The sequence below is a fragment of the Athene noctua genome, chromosome 7 (genome assembly GCF_965140245.1).
Source record: "Athene noctua chromosome 7, bAthNoc1.hap1.1, whole genome shotgun sequence".
NCBI lineage: Eukaryota > Metazoa > Chordata > Aves > Strigiformes > Strigidae > Athene > Athene noctua.
Genome location: NC_134043.1, coordinates 43,176,668 through 43,201,528, shown reverse-complemented (window position 1 = coordinate 43,201,528; position 24,861 = coordinate 43,176,668). Strand labels below are relative to the sequence as shown.

General features: G+C 37.4%; 1 protein-coding gene across 2 annotated transcripts in view; it reads right to left on the bottom strand.

Annotated features, from left to right (window-relative positions):
• PARD3B (par-3 family cell polarity regulator beta) overlaps window positions 1–24,861 on the bottom strand; it is a 427,129-nt gene that overhangs the window by 269,043 nt on the left and 133,225 nt on the right. For both annotated transcript variants that reach the window (XM_074911133.1, XM_074911134.1), the window contains one exon: window positions 7,328–7,437. In XM_074911133.1, coding sequence (XP_074767234.1) covers window positions 7,328–7,437 — 110 coding nt within the window. The remainder of the gene's footprint in view (window positions 1–7,327; window positions 7,438–24,861) is intronic.

Here is a 24,861-nt window from a genome sequence, read left to right as displayed (position 1 = left end):
AGTCTCATACATCAGTGGACTGCAAGATGATGTATTTAAAAATCCAAAATTAGTTTTTTCCTAATGTCACAGCAACATTCAGGTATAAGTAAATATCAAAGATCTCTGTCATTATTCCCAGTTGTCCACTGGATTGCTATGTTTATGGAAAATGTTATTTATTTAGTAGCAGGCATTTCAGTAGGACACTGACTGAGAACCTATTTTATTTTAGCTAAATGTTTCTAGAGCTTGACAGTAAATTATATGCATGAGCCATGTTGACTGCCATCTTCCACTTTTAATTTGACTGTCAGACATACGAGTAACTTGCTAATGTTTCATTCCAATTTCAGCGCCATGAGCCTGTTGCATAAGCTGCCTGCTAAAAGCTGTTCCAGATGGAATGACAGTATTTTGTAGGACCCCAAAGATGTAGCTATAGAGATTAATATGTATCAACAGCATTGAAAGCGCGACCTTTTTCCTTTTTTTTTTTTTTTTTTTTGTCAACAGTTCTTATTTCCATCCCATACTTTTTTCCACATTCTTTATATGATAGGCCACGTGGGAAAAAGAAGGAGTTTAAGTCTCTCCACCATCTTCCATCACCTGCAATCACATCTACCTGACTACACAAGGCAGAGGACAAAAGAGGAAGGTTTATAAACAATCAGGTATCTTCAAAACGACAGCCAAGGCCCAGAATTTACTTTAAAGAGGAAACAAAACCCACCCCCCTACTAACATAAGTTCCCACCCCCCTACTAACATAAGTTCCAGAACTATGGAGAACTTTGATGGTTGTCAGAATAGATACTTTCTTTCATAAATAGTAAGAACCCTGCACTCCTCTCATTGGAAACACGCTTTAGAAAGGAACACATTAACAATGAACTGCTTTTACCGATTGTACCACTTTTACTGATAATTTATACACTGTATTAACGTCATGGAACAGTCATGATTAGCGCTTATTAAAAGAAATCACAAAAAGTCTACTTATCCTTCTCAAATAAAAATATGTAAATTACACCCACTGCTCATCTTAAACAATACAGGTAAAACAATATACTTTTTCTGAAATGTAGGCTGTGCAAAGAACACAAAGAGGACTTTCCCCCCCCCACACACACACCTCTTTGCACTCTCAAAAGAAGAAATTACCACAGGGGCACTTCTGTCCTTTTTCAGATCATCTATTCAGTATTCTGAAGTATTACAAATATTTCATTTACATTTCTTAGTTTTTCCTCTACAATATAAAGTAATTTCTTTTTGACACAGAATGCCAGAGCACACAGCACAAGGAAGGGGGAAAAAAAAAAAAAAAAAAGTAGTGCAGGGTTGAAAAGCAACAGAAAGAATCAAGAAGGAATGGCTTTTGTTAATTTGACAGCCCTCAGCTAGCTGCATAGTTGGATTTATAAAAGGTTCTTTAAGAGCAGCAGTTTTTCATGGTGTAAGAGTGCCACACAGCTCTGGTTCTTGCAGTGCCTCACACCAACAACTTCAAAACTAACTCACTGCAGATGTCCCTGTGATCATCTAATCAGACATCAAAAGCAATACACTGACAAGCTCCTGTGCTGATTAGGAGTGTTCTATATATGTTCCACAACGTAAACAGACACACAGTAGTTGCTTTAAAAATGGATTCACCCACATCAGAATTCCCTTTTTAAAAACTCAAAACTGTTTGGAACTCCCCAGCTGAATGACAGAAAATTCTTTTAAATCTCCCCAGATCTTCTGTTCAGTTCCACACAGCAGTATCTCAAGAGCAGGAGTTAAATTATTAATCGGAAAACTTTTACCAGAAGAAAAATAAATGCCTTCTAGAATTTAAAAACCTTGTTATTATGAATGACAGTCTGAGACCACACCACCTCAGGGAAGCTTCTACTCTGCAACATGCATTGTAATACCCAAGATGTGTTTCCATCTCTGCTTTATTTGTTTTCTAATTATTATTATACATCAACAAGCACTGCACCATCCTTCCAGTACTGCTAGTTCCTGAAGAATTACTGCATTTCTCCCAATATCTGGTTTCCTTCTCACAGCCCACCTCCAGGAATACTTAAAAGGGGGCTTATAAGAAAGATGGGGACAGACAGTAGGGTCTGTTGCAATAGGACAAGGGGCAATGGTTTTAAAATAAAGGTAGATTTAGGGCACATTTAGACTAGATATAAGGAAGAAATAACTAGGGACAGGCTAGATATCAGGAAGAAATTTTTTCCAGGGAGGGTGGTGAGACACTGGAACAGGTTGCCCAGAGAGGTGGTAGATGCCCCATCCCTGGAAACATTCAAGGTTGGGTTGGACAAGGCTCTGAGCAACCAGATGTAGCTGAAGATGTCCTTGCTCACTGCAGGAGGTTGAACTAGATGACCTTTAAAGGTCCCTTCCAACCCAACCTAGTCTATGATTCTATCACATAACTATGGGATAATTTCATACTGAAATTCTAACACATGCAAACGGACCAGAAATTAAAACTACCCGACCTAGTCAGGGTGAGTAAACTGGACAAAAGTTTTACCTCCTAAATTCAGACAGACAATACAACCTTCACGGCAGTGCAGTCTCTTAGCTTGAGACCTAGCAGAAACCTGCTGGATCAAGCCAAGTTATAGACTCTACAGCATTATTCCATCAGCGTGTCAAAAAAGACCTTTTCTGCCCTGCCCAGGTTTTAAATTGCCTGATTAGATGAAGCAATATTTCTGCCTTTTTCTTGTCATAAAATACCCACACATTTTTGAAAGTTCTACTCATAAACTTTGTCTCAAAGCCAAGCTCTGATTGTAGCACATCTTTATGTTTACATGTGTACATAAAATAGTATGTAAAAGTAACAAAACGTGGAGCTGCATCCTTACATATGCTCACATTATGCTAATCTGCAGACACTTAATCAGGAAGGCTAATACATTACAAACACAATTAATGGCCAGAAGAACCAGAGGAGGTTTTGACCCTTTTTAACAAGGGCTCAAAACATAAAAATGTTCTGATTATATATGAACCTTATCCAAAATTGCAAATTATATGTCCACAATGCATAAAATACAGTCAATTTCAAGTCACATCTAGGTAAAAATTGAAACTGTATTGAGCCACCAGAGCAGCTCTTCAATTGATCCAGCATCTCATTGTACCTTTAAATATGGATAAATGCAATTTAATCATCCATTCCCATTGATTAACTCCCAAGTTAACCTAAGCATTTATGCAGGAAACATGCAACTATAAAAGAAAAGAAAGTCATGCAGAACATAGTATTCCCATAATAATCAGCAAGTTACCAAGAGGGGGTGTAACCTTAGTCCCAGCAGAATTAATGCAAAACTCCCATCAACTTTAAATAGGACTCCAATCCTCCATCTAAAACTCATGACAGATCAAGTCTTAAGATTGTAGGGAAGTCTGTCCCTGGGCAAAAAGACAGATAAGCAGAAGTAAAAGCTCCAGAAAGGAAAATTTGGATGCTTTAATTATACCTTAGCAATTACTACTTGGATGAATGGGACTGAGCAAAAGCAGCAAAATGTATTCTGCTTCCAAAACAAACCAAAGGAACCCCACAATTCAGACTTCCTACCTTGCTGCATCTCATCTTTATCAGAGCGGAGCCTGGGATGAGGAATCCACCTAGGAACTTCCGAGGTGGCACAGAGAACCTGAAACTGCATCTCCTCCTCTCAGCAAGCTGGGGATGGGTGTTGAGCAAGGGCTCCACCCTCTCAGTCACACAGCATGGCCTCGCTCCAGGGGAGGTCCCCAGCGGAAGACTTCATGTACACTGCTAACTCCACTTTCTGAAGCCAGGCCCTTCACAGACAAAAAGCAGCTGGACCAGCATGTGGCTACTGCAGTAACAAAGCTACGGCCACAAAATTTTTCAGAGAAATGCATTAAACTAATGATGCTTCCCTGAAGTCCTCTCTGGAAACCTAGGGAGAGAAGTTCCCATTTCTGAGTCTGGCCAGGGCTCTATGACCATAACTAAGCAGAAGAGCTTAACAGCTGCCTTCATAAATTAACAAATTCACTAACAAATACCTTTTCTTCAACAACAAATTCAGATGTTTGCTGTCCCTATTTTTCCCTGATCATAGTCTCTAAATTTTTCAGTGGCATCTATCACGATAAGGAAGGAGAAGTTTGGATGAAAAAAGAAACTCGAATTTCATACCATCTGCTAAATGACTTCCAGTCTGAAAGAACAGATGCTGGACTTCACCATCAGTTTTTGATTGATCTAGAAGTATTGTGTTAATTGGGGCTAAAACTACAGCTAAGACAAAATAAGTGTCAGAGAAAATATGAAAGAATAGCTTAAATTCTTCTCAGACTACCTAGTCACTCAGGAAAGATTTTATAATTTTGGTAATCATCATATGGCATGAAAAAAGAAATTCCTTTGAATGAACAGGACAACACCTAAAAACCAGAATATATGCTCTGCTTGGATTCCATAAATACTGTAAACAGTTCAAATGGTTCACCAGGTTCATCCAGATCACCTGAATGATCTTTTCTTATATTGCTGTACGTTTGCTGTTTTATTTTGTGCATTACTTATTGTATATCTATCCTGCACTCTCCTAGTGCAATCAGTGATTGTCTTCAGAGACTCGTATGATAATCACCTCTCAAAAATCTGATCAACTAATGGTGTATCAGTACATACCATAGAAGACAGTATACAGTCTAACTGTGAGTATTTCCACATAGAACTGAACTGTCAGTTCTACATGTGCCAAACGCCAAAATGCCAGAAGTGCCAAAACAATTAAGGTAATTAGGGAAGTCAGTTTCAATTACAAAATGATTGCTAAGGTAAGTGTGGCATAAATGCAGAGACCTAATTTTTACTACTTGCAACTGAAAATTGTTTCATTTACCAGCAGCTCTGGTTTTTCTAACTTGCATGTGACGGCAAGGAAGCAGTTTAATGTGAGAAAAATACATTTGTGTCAAAGGAAATGCAGTATTACTTTTAAATTTTCAGCAGCAATATACAGAACAAATGAATTTTCTCTAGATACTGCTTTAACACTTGCATGAAAGAGCATAGGTATATTCAAAAGGCAGTCTTCAGTTGTTTGTGAAGTTTCAGTTGAAATGCTTTTTTCATTTGTCAGATATTGATTCTTCGCCATGTTTTAAAACAATACGTATACCTAATTTAACCTATGTTATTTAAGCTTTCTGTGCTTAACTATTACACCAAAGCACATTTCAGTATGATTGACAATGAGAGTTTTAGAAATGGTACCGTTGCAAAAATAAGAGCTGGTGTAACGTATTTTGCTGTAACAGATTTTCACTTTAACAATAAAAACTTTCAACCTGCTGGGCCTTTTCCCCCTGTCCCTTACATGACATTTAAAAAAATCCGAGAGCCTTCTGCACTGTTTTTATCTATCCAAGCTTTGACTGTTAACCCTATAGCTGTCAAGGGGATGCTCTGTATTTTAGGCACACAAAATTCCTTTAGGCCTAGAGGATTCTTGTGTACTGATGCACTTACACCATTAATACAATATTTTAAAAAAAACCAAAAGCCTATCTTTCTCTCCTTGATGGTCAAAATAAAGCATTCAAAACATGTCCTGGAATGCAACAGATTTCACCAAATTTTCCACTTCTTTTTCTCAATTTTCATGGTTATAAAATACCAGAGGTCAGCATTACATACTGACATACTCACTTTACACATTTCTCAACTTTGCAAAGAGAGTAAGATCTGCATGTTAGCCAAGAGTTCTTTTTGTACTTTCATTTATCAAGCTAAGCCAGTATTTCATTAATATGTAAGTACTTGCAGGAAACATCAAGAAAAACCTCTCAGCTCAAACAGGTCTGACAAATGACACAGGAGTTTGACAAAGTTCAGCCCCCTATAACACCATAATGTACTTGGAGAGTCACTAGCACTTTTAATATTGCACCAGTTAGTAAATAACACAAGATGCACACGAAATATTTAGATGCACATACATTTGGCCATGCAAAGAGAAACAATGAACAGTCAACTAAAATCCTGTGCTGGCCTTCAGAATTACAGAGTTAAGATTGAGATGCATAGAACGTAATCTATACACAAGCCATCTGACTTGCGATTTACTTACTTCATTCATGTGAACTTAATAGAAAGTATGGTCTTAAATACAACATCTTCAGCTGAAAACTCCAACATGTGGAGTTCTAACACTTCCCAACTCCAGCACGTGTTGTGGAACAAATCCCAGTTCTTTCCTCCTGCTCCCTAATGTGCGAAAATGGGCATTTGTGGAATCAGCCTAGTTGTGATCTAGGCTGAAACATCCCCCTCACATCAAACGAAGAGGCTGGGGGTTTCTGAATGTTTTTTGTTTTGAAACAAAACAGCGATAGATTGGCTTACACGACTGCGGACAGGGAGTGAATTGCAACACTTATAGGGAAGCTAAAGGGGAAAGCCATAAATTTCACAGGCAAATAAAAGTAGGTGCAACTGCCCTATCATTTAAGCCAGCATTCAATTGGCATAAAGTAGTGCAGAAGCAGATCCACCTGAGCTTTCTAGGCAAACATCAAGACTAACAGAAAGCTTTGATACACTTCTGTATCCCAGCTGACATTCATCTCTTTATAGGAATATAGGAATGTCTTCCCCTCACACAAACAGAAAGCTTCAGGCCTTAAAACTGTGAAGCTAAAACTGTGGCCCAAGTGTGACCAAGACAGTATCACTTTTAGAAGATTGAAGATGGCCTGCAATAAGATCTAATAAGAGTTACGACATCCTCACTAATCGTGTCCTTGCACCAATATTTAGTAATAACTATGTTGAAAACAAATTTATCCTCAAAAGGGAAGAATCAGGTTGTAAAACAGAAAAGTGAGAGAAAGATGAGACCATGCAGGATAATAGCAGGGTGCCAAAGGAAGACAGAAATGTCATGAGAAAACAAGGAAAGTGAAAAGGGTGAAAGACCAATACAGCATATTAAAAGGAAAGTACATTTCTTTCCAGTAAGCAATGGTAAAGTGGACAATATGATACTGAACAAATAAATAATTGCTAAAAGTTCAGTTCATATTCCAGTGCCTTACAACACCACTGAGCTTTACGGAAATATCTTATTTTTTAAAAATAGAGCCACTGTTAATTGACTGTATAATCTAAAATAACCATCTAATCCAGAAGAAATTCTCTCCTTTACAGAAAATGGGTATGAGGCACTTTTGTCTTAGATCCAAATACATGTATAGTTTATAAAACTGCTATAGATCAACAGGTGAGAACAGTTTTTGCCCTTAAGAAAAAGGTGAGTTACATGACACCTACTGCCACAACATGCTTGAGACTGTGGTCACTGGGATGAGAAGCACTTGGCTGGAAGTCAGCAGGTGGGCCCAAAGCTGGATCGCTGCTCCTTCGCACTAGAAGCGGTGTGCCTAAGAGACAAAATAAAGAGCAACGGTTCAAGAGTGCTACAGGAACACGAGGTAAAGCTTCATGTGGTTTAACTAAGAGACGTGTACAACGCTTAAATATAAGATGGGGTTGCGCCATTTGGTATTTACTAAGTTAACAAGAACATTTTAAGCTCTGTTATACAGACTTTCATCCATGAGCTGCTAAATTAAATGAAAATTGCTGACAAACAGGAGAAAAAGACACCTTCTCAGAAAAATAAACAAGTAGTTGCATGTATCTGTGACCACATGTACCATCAAGTTCTGACAGGGCAATCACATGCTTGGTCTAAGGGATAACTGTGAACACAGGAAGAATTGGACTGCTAGTGTTAGTTCCTACAACTGGTAGTGGTTACTTAACTAAACGAAGGCATGATATAAAGCCTTTCACTCCACGCTAAGGACAGCTCTCGCTGTGCTGTTCTGCATTAACCCACCAAACCGGGATCTCACAATCTCATTTTCAACTGTTCCTTACTTTCTCCTGGTATACATCCAAAAGCCATATGAGGAACTGCTTGTGCCTCCCACACCAGTCATAAGAACCCACATTTAACCTCGGTGGAACGTCACTCTGAATATGATGGCATGACCATATATATACAGTCATAAATCTTATTTCCATAAGACCACAAGATGCAACAGTCCATCACCACTACTTCTGTGTTGTCCCAACCTGAGGCATGTAAATGACAGATCAGGCACAGGATTTGGGGTACAGAGGCAGCTAAAGGGTAAATGGGTAGCTCCCTACATTAACTTAATTTAGTATCTAACTTGCCTCGGGCTGGCTCTGCACAGACAGCCTAAATAAGAATATAAGGAGAAGAGGGGGAAGAGATTTTATTCACAGCAGATCTGCCACCCACTACTGACTACCAGGATTCCCAGGGAACATACGTAGGCAGTTGCAGTTGTTTCAGAGAAGCTGTAGACTAAACAGCTTCCTCTCGCAGGCATCTCTGATCAGACTCACCAACTATTCATGTCTATTCACATGCTGCCTGGAAATAACCTCAAAGACCAGTAAGCAGCTTCTAGCAACACAGGCATCCAGTTAGCAGAATACACTATGCAACACTCCTTGCAAAAGTTTCAGGTGGAGTGAGAGGGAAAACATCTTTAGTAATATGAGTAAGAAATTTCTCACACCATCCAAAATGAAATTCAAACAAAAATTACTTTTTCCTCCCATGTCTTTCCAAAAGAATTTATCCACAGGCAAACAAAAAAAAATGAAGAGAACTTTAGTCTAAGAAAATAATTTTTCAGATGTTGCAAGTGAGTGAAAATAAGATTGTAACTGTCAGTTATAATATTAATTACAGTGGCTGGGACTGATGGCAACCATAATTACTAGATCTATAACAGAAGTTTGAACATGCAACAGTTTCCTCATTAGAGAGATGCTAACAAAGCTGGAATGCCTGTATCACATTCACTCTCAGGGCAACTTTGTAATTATAGCTGGAATAAATACCAGCACCTGATGCTCTGGAACAAGTACGCAAATCTAATGCTGTTACCCTTCCTCATAGTGAGCAGCAGGTTTTATATGCAGGTAATCCCTTCTATGTCTACCTAATCAGGAAATCATTAAGAAAAGCAAAAGTAAGACTTGAATTTGTGTCCTGGTATTGAGGGAATGTTCAAAAAGGTGAACATTGTTTTTTGTTCCAAGTGATCCTCATCTTGGTATCAAAAGCTACACAAGCTTTTACAGGGAAATTCTGAAAAAAGTGATTGATGATCAAATGCATCCATTTTGTGTTATTTTCCAAAGGTGTCAGTAGGTCAAAAGGAACCAAATTTCTCCACTCAAATATTCCTGTTCTTCATATGGCGCTGCATTTTTTTTTTCCCTCTAAGCATATCTGATAAGAAGGTGTATAAAACCTAAGCTAAAAAGTGTTGGATTTTTAAGTCATTCCTTTCTTTAAGATAAATATTTATTCCTTCAGATAATTTTTTTCATGTACAACTGAAGTGTTTCTGGTGTCCTATATCAAATTTTTTAAAATATATTTGCTGACACATAATTTTTTGTACAGAGATATGACAAGTTGTAACATGTCTGTGAACCATGTCAACTGCAGTCTTTAGCTAAAGTTATGCAGAACAGTCCCTCTGGTCTTTATTGTTTTACATGCATACACCAAAGACACTGGAGCATGAAAACAACCTTTTATTAGGCAAAAGTAAATTGTACCAAAATGCCCTCTCTAACAGTAGAAAACAAATGGCAAGCAGGAAGATTAGATGAAAGACTTGAGAAGAAGTGATACTCTCCCTGTTTCTGTGGAGAATCCTTTACTCCCTTTCATGAGACAGCAATTCCCAGCACCTCCTGGAGCTAAACAACTCTCCTCCATCTCCCCTCATCTCCTCTGCGGCTCAGGCTGCACCCTGGCATAACACCCTCCTCGCCACTCGTGTCTCCCAGCCCATGCTTCTCCCACAGGCTCCTTTCCTTTTTCAGCCCCTCCTTGCCTCCTCTGTACTGCACACACAAGGCTCTGGACAGTCAAGCATGTTCCCTGGCACTCAGGAAGAGGAAACCTCTCCAAATCCCATTGCCCAGGACTCAACGTGACTCAGGAGTCAGATCATGTCCATTATATGCAGATACTTTGAACTTGTTCATCACCATCTTCCTTAGGCATGGATAAAATGTAACGAAAAACCATCAGTGATACCCATTTATTACAGACATACTACACACAATTATACATTTACTTAAGAGATTCTGTCATCTGTTTTCCTCTGTCAGGAAACAGAATGTTGCCTTTTTCCTTACCGCTTTCCCTTTGTCTTGCTGTGTTTCCATGTTATTCTACTCACGCTCTTGCATTTGTGCCGAACATTTATAACAACCAGTGCAAGCTCGAACAGAAAATTCATCTTTTCCCTGAATGATGAGACACAGGAAAACTCCTTTCTGCATACCAAGTTGATCATACAAACACATTATTTACAAGCACTACTGTTCTCTGCCAGGGTAGCACTTTCTATTTTAAACTTAGGAACTCAGTTAAAAAAACTAGTTATCCTCATCTTGCTGCATTGCATCACTAATTTACAGACAACGAAAATTGAAACACATGCCCAAGACTAAATTTTTTTTTGTGACGACAGCTTTGAATGTCAATCACTTCAGGGTGTATCTCCCCGTCTTTCAAAAATTTGCAGAGTGCCTTCTATTACGGTACCACAGCACCTTCTAAGCACACGTGGATGTCTCAGCCTTATTCACAATACATCTTTGACAAAACTGATGAGAAAAGAGTTCTGCAGTTTTCTTTCCTTGAAGTAAACTCTCCATCATTTTGTTTCAAGCCATGTAGATCAATCTTTTCCTTTTGCTAGCATCACCCTCAAAAATTAGTAGCTACACAGATTCATGGTTAGCAGTGTATTTTCCCTGAACTCTTATGTTTTGGAAATATTTTTTTTTTTAACTGCAAATATGGTTGAAACAAGCATATGGTAGAAACCACACTTAGATTTAAATTGGTTACATTAGAAAAAAACAGAAGATAAGTTCTGCCATTTGTGCACAATTAAAAACTGAAAACTTGCATCAACACAATGGCAAAAGAAACATCTCCACGCCAGATGTAATCCTATTTTCTTATTTGGTGGTGGGTTTTTGCTGTGTTGGGTTGGGGTTTTTTGATTGATTGGGGTTTTTTTAAATTTCATCAAAAAGCTGTACAGACATTAACACACACCCTGAAAAGGAGTGCACTCTGCCTCACTTCACTTAAGACCTTTGGTGGATCAGAAATCAGCATTTGAGGTTAGGAGGGATCTGACTAACCCGAAGTGACCCGCAACCTCATGTTAATAATGTAAGGTTTGGAGTTCAGGATCCAAACATGGTCAGTGGAACTTTGGAGCTCCAGCTGTCCCTCCTGGGGTCCCCCCCAAAACTCTTCAGGGTCTCTAGGCTCCAAGTGCTAGCATCAAATTTGATGCCTAAATTTAGACAGCTGAGTATTGCTCAGGGTAACCACTATCACAAAAAAAAAAAAGCTTATTCTAACCCTTCCTTATTTTCACTCTTTTGCTGTTAAGTCTCCTTGCTCAGGAAATCACAATTCACCTCCAGGCTGAAATCCTTTTCTTCTTTGGGATTTACATTGCAGGTAGCTGTTACAGGGCCAAATTCAGAAAACTGCTGAAGACAACCAGAGTTTTATCACCCATGAGCATTTCCAATAAGCTGTGCAGTCAAATTATGTACTAAAAATTGATTTTAGCATGCTTTGGGTGCAAGCGCTCTCAGATGACTTTTTGGCTGACAGTTCAAAGAACGTAGGAAATGTAAGCACATCTGTTGCCACTGCACCACTGGCAACTAACATATTATGAGGTTTTTCTGTTTGTTTGTTTTTCCAAGTAACAAGGAGGAACTATTTTAGAGGATAATGAAAGATGCATTCGGAATTAACACCGTAAGTGTGTAGAAAGAGATTTACAATAAATCACCTACACAGTTAACATCGTCATTTTAAATTCTGCACCTGCATATAAAAATGCTGACTATGATGGGGAAAAAGCCGTCCATCAAGTGTGTATCAAACTGTCAACTGTTAAAGGCCATACCAATGACAATTAGCCTGCTGCCTGCTTCCAGATTACACTTGCCTGGACAGAAAGACAAATTATTTTCTCACCTGCATGTGCCTCTAAATATTTTTCAGAGCTCCTTCTGAGCAAACCGCAACAAAATTTCAAGTCAGAGTTGAAACAAAACACCAGAAACACTGCCTGCATACACACACACGAATGTGAAATTGCACTTCAGCAGAGACAGTTCTTGACTGGTGGATCTCTGAACAGATACAACAAAACCAGCCACCATTTAAACCAGGAAGACAGAATGACTTTTAAACTGGTCCTGTCATCAAACAGATCAGGCACTGGAAACAAAATATTGCAAGCAGGATATTAATTTATATTTAAATATAGGAAAGGTCATTAACATATGCCTATTTTTCTTCTTTTTATCGGAGAATTTCACATCAACAGGCATACAGACAGTTCTGCCGCTCAGCGCTTTTTGAGAGCACTACGCAATCAGTGTGGGTAAATTTGGTCACCCTCAGATTTATGGCTTACCACCACCTGAGGCATCATGTAATGCTTCTGCCATGTACTTAAAATGTAGCTGACATTAGTTTGTACGTTCTACCTTGTGGTAGAGCTGTATCACTTTTTTATGTTTTAAATATGCAATGCTCCAACAGTGTGACTTTTATGTTTAAAGCTAACTCAAATTGCTCATAATAGCACCTATCAATACAATTTCAGATCTACAGTTATCTGTTCTTTCCAAAGTGCATACTGTACTTTTTAAATTCCCACGGATACAAGATTATATTAATGAACTGGGATGATGTAACAGTTAAGACAATTGACTTAAATCTATAAACAGATGAAAATCCATTTCCAACAGTCTCTTTTACATATTAATCCAGTGCAGAACAAAGTATTTCCTTATCACTCTAAATGGGGTGTAATTTTTCTTACAAAGAAAAATAAAAGCAATTGCCTGCAGGTAAAACCCAGTAAAGGCTTTAAACAGAGATTGTTTTGGGGTAATGGCCTTTGGTGCCATAAATTTCAAAAGATTTATTTTCTTTGGTTGCATGTGCTGTAACACATTGTCAGATTTCAGTTATGAAGTACAAAAAGTCTTCTCACAGCTTTTAGGACCAGAATGAAATTTCTTTGGTGTTGTCATTGTCAGAAATGGTGCAAATCAAACAACTATGGAATGTTTACATTTGCAGCTTTTAGAGTTTCAGAGATAGGCATGTAAGAATTGCTACGTACATTATTTCAGTAATAAAGATAATCTAGATCCCATTTTCAGGATCAAAAGCCACATCCATATGAAAAGAAGTTAACCACTTTTCATCTTAAGGCACTAGGATACGTAAGTATCTACGGAAGACGTACAAGTAATGCTGTTACTTTCTCCCTGTTTCAAATCCTCTCTCAAGAAAGTTTCCAGCTGAAGGACAAGACTTCAAGTTCGGATCTTAACCAAGTATCGTTTCTTACATTTAAGGTCATAATACACATCAGATCTAGAGTAATTTCAGGATCTTCTCACCTCTGTCAACACAGTGCTCCTATTTTCAGGTACTTGTGAGACAGACAGGGAGCATGCAGAGTTACTGGAGTGCTGGGAACACCACGGCTCTACTCCAAAGGGTCTACAGGTACTACATGGAAGAGACCAGGCAGAGGGGAAGGAGCTGTGGCAGAATCCTCCTGGCACAAGGATTCATCACCTCACTAACAACAGGGAGTTGTGGGGTTTTTCCCAACCCGAGCTCTAGCAAGATATGCAACTCTTACTCTTGCTGGGCAGACTGATTAGGAGCTTTGTGAGAACACATTGGCTATCACCACCAAGAATCAGCACTATCCGCTACAGGCCAGGCTTTCTCTTATTCTTGTCCAGGTGAAAACATGCTTGTGAATCACACCAACACTGTACACCCACCGACTGACGCACATCCTCCAACTTCCAGCTTCAGACACAGGATTAGAGCACTTTCAAACATTTCATGTTTTTAACTGTCATTTGGGGGGGGGGGAGAATGTATATTAGAATTTCCCTACACACACATGCAAAGTCTTTACTTTTGGTTTTGGGTTTTTAGGTTGGTTTACTTTTTAACGTAATCTCTTTCAAATGGCATTTGGATGTCAATGGAAACTAGACTTTAGATATACTGAAAAACACCAGTTGTCTTAGTCATCTAACTTGCTGGACACAGCAAAAAGCATTCATCTTATTAAACAGACTGCAAAATATTATCTGCGGTTACTGAATTTAAATCAATCATTTTAGGCTAATATATCCTATAAGATTTTAAAACTAATAGATCTCAGACTCTCGCACCTCATTTTTATTCACAGATTGAAAGGTGAAAATAAGCATTTCTTCTATTTCAATTCCCAGCCCATTTCTCAACTTCAAATGAAATACTTAATGAACTGTACTAGTTGAATAAACTGACACAAAGAAAATATTCTGTGCACCTGCAGAAGAGGCCACGCTGCCAAAAGCTGGTTTAGCACTTCAGCTAACATCAGTTACAGGTGCTTATGCAGTCACTTTTCCACAGTTCAACGGTTTAATTTTCTTTAAAACTTTGGCAGCTAAACTGTACAGCTTGAGTATCACTTTGGTAGCATTTTACTGCTAGTAGCAGAATAGTAAAAATATATTTTTTGAACATTTTAATGGTATTTTAAAGGAGCATCATAAATTACGGCATTAATATAGGTTTATGTAATATGTAAATATGACCTGTGCTTTATACATCTGTTTTAAACTAAGAACCTTTTCTGGTTGGACTTTTCCTTAAAAACCAAGTCCTATTATGATTATTTCTTATTCTGGTCATGGTAAACTAGTTTTAGTCTCAAATTTCAAACTTCTTCCCGCCAAATTTAAAAGATATTAAGATAAAACAGCGAAACCTCCTGAATTTGAAACTTTCTGTGAAGAACATAAGAGCAGCTATATTGGGTCCAACTCACCCATTATCCTGCATCTAACAGTGGTAGCAAATGCTTAGGGAGAAGAACAAAGTGTTCTATCCTACCAGCTTGCAAAAAATAACGTTTGAAAGATTTCCAAATCAGAGTGGTATCTAGACCACAATATTTTAACAGTCACTGATAAGCCACCTCCTGTGAATTTGTCTAATTCTATTATAACTCATTGAGATTTTTGGCCTGTAACACTGAATTACACAATTTAGTTGAATGCTTTCATGAAAAAGTTTAGGGTTGTTTTGCTTTGTGATCTGCTGAACAATAGCTTTGTTTGATACTCAGAGTTTTTACATGGTAGGGAAAGTGAATAATCATTCCCTATGAATCCGTCTTAATATTTAAAATGCTAAGATGACTATTTCTGTGGGAAAGTTAAAAAAGCACTCAGAGAGTTATCTGTCCCTTTCTGTGGGAGAGTTAAGAAGAGTTGACCAAAATGCCCTGCAGGATTCATCTTTCTAGTGAACATACTACATCCTCCTTTTATTTAATGTCTATAGTAAAACAGACTTCCCTCTAATGTAAGTAATGAGTCATGAAGAAAGCAAAACATAAATCAACAGCTAGTGTTGGGAAAATTGTGCAACATATTGGGAGGGAGGTGCATCTTCTGCCAACTATGTTCAGGAGTAGTATATACACAACTCTCCATTTTACTTGGCTAAGATTCTAGATATCTGTTGTGAGGCACAATCAAAATCTGAAGTGGCACTTTGAGGTAAAGAGACAAAAAAATTAACTATCAGCTCAGTCTCTTGTAAGGGTAAATTAAACAGAAAGCAACGAGAACTACATGGCAAGAGGCAAACTGAGTCATTTAACTGTTATTTGTAATTTGTCTAATGATGGCTTTCATAAAGATGGGTTCATTTCTACACTGGAACATGTTCATATGGAAGCAAACAGTAAACAATCATTAGCAAACAAACATTGCAAAAAAATGTCTAAAACTATATTAGTTTGTTTTCTTAAGAAAAAAGGGTGATCTACTACCTCAAGACCTTTAGTTGAAGGCTTTTTTTTTTGGGGGGTAACTTGAACAATTTCAAACTATCAATCAACCAAGCTTAGCAGGCTCATTTTCAACATAAAATACACATTTTGTCATATTGCCTCAGAGCTAATATAGCACACAGTACTGTAGAGATTTATAAACACACGTACACACTCCTTTGTCTTACCTAGCACTAGAGCGTACTAACAGAGACTGCACTACAGCCTTTGAGTAAGACATACTACAGACTTTCAAAGCCTTCAGCTGCAAATACTAAGTGGGTTGGTCTGTTTCTTTTTAAGAGATACTACCATTGAAACTAGCTATGCATCATAACAGTATACAAATACAAAACCAGCAACATCACAAAATTAGTAAAATAGACAAAAATCTGAGGAAAAATACTGACATCGTATAAAGCGTGTCAAAAACCAGCACAAACTTTTGTAACAGAATTTATTCCATCCTTCTAAGTTCCATTCATCACCTTCCCAAAAACCTTCCCCGACACTATAAAAGGCTGGAAATGAACATCTCATCTAGAGAGCTACTGAAAAAAAACGTTTAACTTGTGATGGAAAAATATTTTTAACCCTACTTAACATATTTTCATGGGGATACTTCCTTGCCCCAAAGTAAGGCATATTAAACCAAGTGCAAAGGGAATAAAGACAAGGGGAATAATTGATGAGAAACAATTTTTGGTGAAATCAGAGGCAGAGGGGCTATTAAAAGGAAATGGGGTTCTCTGGTAACCAGCTATGCAGACAAATTTATTACCTACACTAGTACTAAATTCTTGGGCATGGGGAAAAGAAGGCAAGACTGGCTTGTTTTCCAAATGGGCAACCCAAAGACAGAGAAACACATGGAAATTTTTTTTATATATCTCTATCTTTTTATATATCTACAGAAAGCATTACTATATTCTTTCGCTACAATACAAAGATAAACTTCAGCTGTGCTGGTGCAAAGCTCATTTCCATGAATCAAGGACAACTAAGTAATACCAAGCTTAAGTCATGAGGTCAAAATATACCAAGACTGCACTCTGACTGAAATGAAAAGTTATCTTCAAACCTTTAGCTTGCCTGAGAACAGAAACCATTTGTTTTAGGAGCACAAGTAGACTTTAATTGATCATCACAATTCTTTAAAAGCAGATTAAACAGAATGCTGCAGAGGAGAAAAATCTATCAAGTACAGTGTCATCTTCAGAACACCTATGACAAACAGCACAGAATAACATTTGATATCACTACTGTGAGAGCAGCCTTCCAGTGCAGAGAAAGGGAATAAAGTCGTATTTGCTTAGGGAAATAAGCAGTATTGCCTCAAACAGCAGAAGGTAGCATGTGCTCCTATAATACATTTCTTTTGAACCTTACCAATTTCAAGATGTTAATTTTCCCTTGAATCACACAGGAGAGTATTATATGCATGTTTCACACTCAATGTACTGACAAACACTGGAACACTCAGCCAATAAATTAACATTGCAAGATTAACAGGATAGTTTTTATGAAAGAAAAAGTGTCTTTCCTACTTACTCTGACACAGCATGTATGCTGTATACAAGCATTAACAGCACTGTTTATCAAATGAATAGTTTGTTCATATCTGTTTTCATAACTTTTTAAAAAACCACAGTCATGTGGCTTTTTATGTATTAAAAAATATGATGTCTTTATATCCGCAGTATCTCAACACCAACCTGAAAGAGGACTAACCAAATATATGCTGTTTAAAATGCCCCCAAGCCAACTTACAATACTTCCACTTCAAAGTAGATGAGAAAGAGAAAGAATTTTTTCTGAGCTCTGAAGTCGCACAGAAACAGGCAACATCCGTACCCTGGAGGTAACAATTTCAACACTGTTGGCCCTATCAAGAGAAACTTGCAAAAACTCCTGGAAGAACCTTGCCTTCAATTCCCTTGGACTTCAGACTAAGACACTGCTAATGGAAGCACGTCTGTTGACTGACGTAGCAGCCCAAAGACAGAGGGCCATTCAAGCTACGTAAGTGTTCTGAACAACCCCATGAAGCACTATTTAAGCTAGAGCAAGTCTAAAACCATGGGAATATATTAAGCTGATTAAGTATATTCTCTGCCTGAAGCCCCTGAAACACCTTCAAGGAAATTCCATAAGGAGTGCAAGTAACCTTTCCCAAATGTTAAAAAGACATGGCCACAAGATCAATGACTGCAAATCAAAACTTCCTAGGCTAGTACTGTTACTATCCTGTACTAGACCTACTGAGGGTTGGAGCATTCCCAGGTAACAATCTCTGTTCTCAGGAACGAAATGTCAACTGTGAAGACGCTACATAAAATGTCCAGAACTGAAAGAATTGACTGTTCAAAAGCACAAGTGCATCATTATTTGAGCTTCAACCATCATTGCCGTTTATAAGCCTATTTTAGGAGAGACTATAATCAGCCATTCCAACCATCATCTGCACTCAAGTCTTCCACTTGCCTAGAACACTGAACAGATGGGGTGGGGTTGCATGTGTATGTGTATATATAAAAGAAGAAAATCTTGTTCTCAGAGGTTTGCTATAAAGCAAAGGAATGCAAATTTTGAAACACTAAAGTAAGACCTTTCAGTGAGAAAAGCAAGAACTTGCCCCACTTAGCAGTGAAAGCTTCCAAAGGGAGGACTTGAACTCCTGTAGTTTACAAGAGAATTTTGTAAATTGCTGTCAATAACTGCTATGAGCAATTATTTGTTTATCTAAACTCCATTTTAACTAAACACCAACAAATGTATAAATTCATTAGAAGCTAAATTTTATGGTAAAAGCCAACAATCAAAGTAACCTAATCGTATCTGCTTCCCATAATGCCTGTACTCAGAAAACAGCTTCAGAAATCTTCAACCAGATTCCCAAAGAAAGGGAGAAAGAGAAAAGAATAATTAAAATAATTATTGTGTAGATAGATACCTACACATACCTCACTTTTTTCCTACCTTAATATTCCGAAGTGACAAGTATCACAGAATACTGCCTGTCTTCCTCCAGGCAAAATCATGACTACTTAACACCAAGTAGAGGAGCAAGAAAAAAAAACCAACAACTAAGTTTGTGTGCACTTGACCATCATCTGTCAAATAAAGCAGATAAAACATCGAGCCAGTCATATAGCATTTCCAGCTCAGAGTGACATGTCCATAAAATGGATCCTCCATAAATAAATTAGTGTTCCCCTTCCTGCCCATGTGGACTGGAAAGGAAAAAACAAACCGACATCATGAAAAAACCCCAAAAGGTTAAATCTCTTACTCCCCCTTAACTCTTCTATTACCTACCATGCAAGGAAAGCCACCTGAAAAGAATACAACTTTCGGTGCAAAAGGAAATGAGAAGGACCAGTAGCACACTTACGGGTACACAGAAAATTACGAGACGACTTATGAGGGCCAACAGAACCACAAGCATTAAAAACTCGAGACAGTTCAGTTGGTTTAACTGAAAAGCCTTATATGAAATCGAATATTCTCCTACTAAAAACAAAGGACCTCTACCGGCATGTTACATACTTGAAAAGTTATAATGACACACTACTGCTTTTTAGAAGAAACTGGGACATTTCTGAAGTGACTATGTTGTATACTCTGCAGGAATATCTAGCTTGCAGTTGATGATCACACAAAGCATTCCTTATAGACTAGAGGTCTCTGAAGAAGCACACTTTCACTGGACATTAGCTTAGCAACAACCTGCAGGCCACTGCTTAAAGTATCATGGATGCTACCAGTTCATAAGCAGAAGATTACTGATGGGTAACCATTTATTTGGAAAAGACTTATTAAAACCATTGATAAACATCTAAAACAAAACTTCCTGAAAATATTTTGGGAAGATCACATCAATTTTCACATAGCCCATTAGTTGCTACCATAAAGTTGTGTTTTACCACTCTACATTGCTAGTTCATTTTTAATAATTCTAACAATAAACAGGTATGCATTATAAAACCTCGAAACTAGAGAATCCCATACAGGACTATCTGCGCATACTGTTAGTATCCCTAATATACATAAGCTCATCCATCATGGGCTCTCTAAAGATCTTAACACACTCCACAAGGATGTCATCCACTAACCCAGGAAAGCTACCTTTAAGATGAGAGAATGACTGCTTAATCATACATCAGCGATGAAACAGCAGTTTGGAACAGGGATTAAAGGCAATCAAGTCAACAAGGTCTGCAAAGTTAAGTACCTACTCTGCAAAGTCTTCTCAGCTACCATGTCTGGTCAAAGAGAAATATTAGGACATGATATACTCAAAAAAACGAGTAAACAAAATGCACATCTAAAATCAGTGCCAGCACAAAACAGTGCTAGTTAACCCAGTAGTTACTCTACCACCTACATACAAGGATGTCCAAATGTTTCCGCATTCCAAACACTTGTTAGTTTACTAGTTATTGCATCAATTAATATATTTGGACACAATTTACCAAAAATTCAACATAACACATTTTGCTGCTATAAAGATAAATAAATGTTCAACAACAGTGACAGGAAAGATGTATTCACCTAAAACAGCATTTGGTTAGAAAGCAAAACCCATCACCTGTGCAGAAAAAAAGGAAATAAGTGTTTCTTAAATGACTTTGATATACCAGTTTTAAAGAAATACTACTGCATCTCAATTTATCTGTTCAAAATAATTTTGTCTGATTATGTAAGCTCAGACCAAAGGAGGTGCAAGAACAATATGGACCAGAAATGAAACACTGTTAGAAAACACATCTAATCTCAGAAAGCAAAAGGTCTTGTGGAAACTACAGGAAAACCCCTAATTGTCAGTCATGGTCTGGGCCCAGTGAAACGGCTAAGTTTAGTCTTCTAAGGGCACACGAGTTCTGAAGTGATGCTTAACATAAAATAGCCTTTATGCCACGCAGGAGAGGGCTGAGGAGTCAGACAGCTGGAAGACCACCTCTGACACAGAATCTTAAAATAAACTTTTTCACTGGGGTGTAGGTTACCTTACATTCACCATGGGCTAAAGTCATGCAGCTGAAAAGTATTCGATATACTGTGATTTCACCGTTCATTGTAAGGTTTTGTCTACCCACAGTTTTCTACCAAAGAAACAACATAAAAAATGGCAATCAGGAATTTACGACAGAATTTGAGGTTAGAGATGTTGATGTTTATCTCCATTCAATTTTTCGAATGTAAACCAGCTATTTAGGCATTTAGTTGCCTGTATCATTCTTTGAAAATTGTTGTAGTGTCCACATCACGAGTGTACTCTGGGAAGTTCTGCTCACAAGAAGCAGTCTTAAAAGACAAGTTCTCTCTGCTGCAAGTTCAGCAAAAGTGTCTCAATATTCTCTGCTTACCCAAAGAAATACCAAAATCAGATGATCATTTCTTCACTGTTTTAATCAGCTGACTGGACACATTAAATGGCTATGTGCATCTTCAACTTTTGTAATATACATTAACAGCTGTTTTATTACCATTTGTATTGCAGTATGAAATGTATTTACCCAATCACATTTTCTGTCAAATGGGGATTCTTTTTTTTTTTTTTGACATTTCATTGCCATCTGAAACCTGTACACTAAGATTTTCAGTATTAAAAGTTTATTTTTTATTTTGATAAGAGAAACTGAGTACAATTGACAAATCCCTGCCAACCTTGATATTATTTTGCACTATATTTGAATTATGGAATATTATGGGAAATTTCCCATAATGAAATTATGGGAAAAAATAGAAGGGGAACTGGAGGTGAAACTGAACCCAAGATCCCTCTGCAGAATCTGATTTCAGTACTCTCCTGCTCACTAAACCAAAAAAAGCAAGATACTTATAAGATCTACACTGAATAGAAACAAAACAAGCAATGCCCCTTCCCCCTCTTTAGGTTTTGTTGAGGTTTCTACTGAGATACAGCATTACTTGTCTAACCTATCCAAACAAGAATGAAGACAGCACTGGTGCTTCTCAAAAAACCTATGGTCATTGGCTGTGCAAAAGTACATGTGACATCATCACTAGGTTTTCATCTACATCCAAACGGATGATGGCAGATTTCAAGAGATAAGTATTACATCTCCTGAATACAGAAAAAGTAAATTGTGGAGGAACAACTACTTCATCGTGTCACCACTGTGGACGTCATTCTTAACAGGAAAATACCAGGACACAAAACCCACTACCAAATTGAGAATTATGTACTTAAACAGAAGTGAATGACTGTTCCCCTTGGTAATTTCGGCCCTGAGTATCAGAAATTTCAGTAAAGCCTTTTCATCTGTAAGAAACTATCAGGTATTGCTTACTTTGCAGTCTGAATTCAGATACCGTCAGCAACAACACCTGATAATCCAGCTTTGCAGCGGGAGGAGGGAGGCACTTAAGTACGTTTGCACCTCACCTTATGTTAGGGACACAGCAGATACTGTGTTCATAAACAGTTAGTATTTTCCTGCATTTTCCTTATATTAAACATAAGAGTCCATGATTTCACCTGTTTGAGAACACTGAGTTAGCTTTAAAACTGGAGATGCATTGATTTCAGGGAAGAGAAAACAAATAGTTGAATAATTTCCTGAACTGCTTTAAGGAGATCTATGCCAAGTATTAAGAAAGTAATTTGATAATAAGTAAAATAACAAACTTACTTTTGCTCTAAAATTTTGCTAGTATGTGGAAGCAATGTAAGATACAAGGTACTTTTAGTTTTCAAGTCAAATACAAGACTGCTTTTATTCTAGCTCGCTTTCAAAGTTACAGGTGATAATGGGAAAAATAAGGGTAACTAACTACATAATGGGAAAACTATTACTTCAGAGTCAAGCTGATCAGTATTCTAAAGGGTAACAACCGCAAAAAAACCTGAAAGAAGTAACCATACAATAAAAAAGTATTTCCCCCATTGTCGGCATCACTATCTACCCAGTGAAGGCTTTAAGACTAGGTATAACGTAATTAAACTGGATCAAATACACAATTTATAAAAAAGAAAAAAGTTTGAAGGTAGTATCTCAAGTGCCTTTTCTAAAATCTGTGCCAATTCTCACATGTTTGAAACAGTGTTTGGTTTCACGTGCTTATCAAGCATCAAGCTCTAAGTATTCTCTGAGAAGGTCAATACATGGACATTGTTTCTACATAAAACTGTGGATCTTGTTTCATAAAATACAAAACATCGAACAGAAATTAAATTGTTTCACAATCTGACAATTTATATAACAACAGATTCCCTGCATTTCATTCCTAAAGGTATTCTGGAAAAATACTCTTAAAGGTAAGCATATGACCACTCCTGAGGCATGGGTCTACCATGGAAAGCAACACTTGGTTGCCATGTATATATTTAATCACATTCTGGCTCTCAAAATAAGAACAGCTTTTTAAAGTTTTTATTATTATTTATTTCTGCTAGCAACTGTGAGTCAATTCAATAATTAGACAGGGAGACAGACTACTGTGGTTCATGCATCAATGATATTGATGCAACCAAATTGTCCTTCTATTTCTTCATTTACTTTTCAATTTGCCTCTAGTGGAAATAGGAACATAATTTAAGGCCCAGGGAATTGTACAGAAAAGATAAAGCCAAAAATTAAGTCTGAAGAACTGTAATCCATGATGTAAAAATCCAGAAGAGAAAACAATTACATTTCAGAGTGCAGACTGAGTTTATAGGACTGACAGGTAGAAGAAAATCTTTCATTTATGTTGTAAAATAAAACAATCTGAAAGAGAACCATTGAGACAAACACGTTATATTTATGTTCTCGATTTTAAGCAGCAAGCATGCATTTTAACTTCAAATATATATTAGTATTGCACTGAAAATGAAATAGAATCCTAATTGGCTGCTCTTCTCATGTTACGTTTCATCTCCTTTACACTCTGTAGTAGAGGATTACATAAATGCTATGAAAACTGAACTACCTAGTACTTACTGGTGAGTTCAAGAGCTCTAGCATTTAACTGTTTTACATAAAACTGTGAGAGGCTGAAATACTCTTATTTATAATCCTCAATTTACGTACAACAGTACGCTAGAGAAACCACTCTCAATGACTTTTTTTTTTTTTAATATGGCTCAGAATTATATGGAGAACAATCTCCACTTTCCAAAACATGCTAAAATGTTTTTATACAGTGTTATTTAAAAATATGCAATGAAGTGGCAAACCAGTGAACCTTTAGCCACAAACTTTTCCATACCTCATCCTTACCAAAAATGCACCTCAAATACATACAAATTATGGCAAGCATAAGTATCCTCCCAAAATTTTTAGCTATGAGAAATTCCTGTGTGGCATTATATATAGAAAAGTATTTTTCTATATTCTAGAATATAGAAAAAACAGAGGTGATCCATTAAAACAGAAATTTGAATCTAAGTATTTGCAGGCATCTCAAATTTCAGTATTTTTTACATCAGGCACAGAAATGAGCACAGAAATCTGTTAGAAGTTACAGAGCCTCATCCAATGAGCTTTATTAGAAATTTAATTTTAGCTCATTGTTTTTGTTAATCAGCCTTTTCCTTTAAAAATGTAATTAAAATAAACAGACAAGTGAATATTCAATTTCTGAAGTTGTAATCAGACTGCTCCACAGGAGTAGCACAACTAGAGGCAGTATTTCCATCCTTACTCCACCCACTTACACTCAGTTTTATTGCACACTGTTAGGAGACGGCCAGCACTACTCAAGAATATGGGTTGAATTGAACGATGAGCTGTGGTGGGATGCAGAGAAGCCTCTCCTAAGCATTATTCATTTGCTAAATGCTGTCAGTGTACTACTGCTTTACAGGCAGGTAGT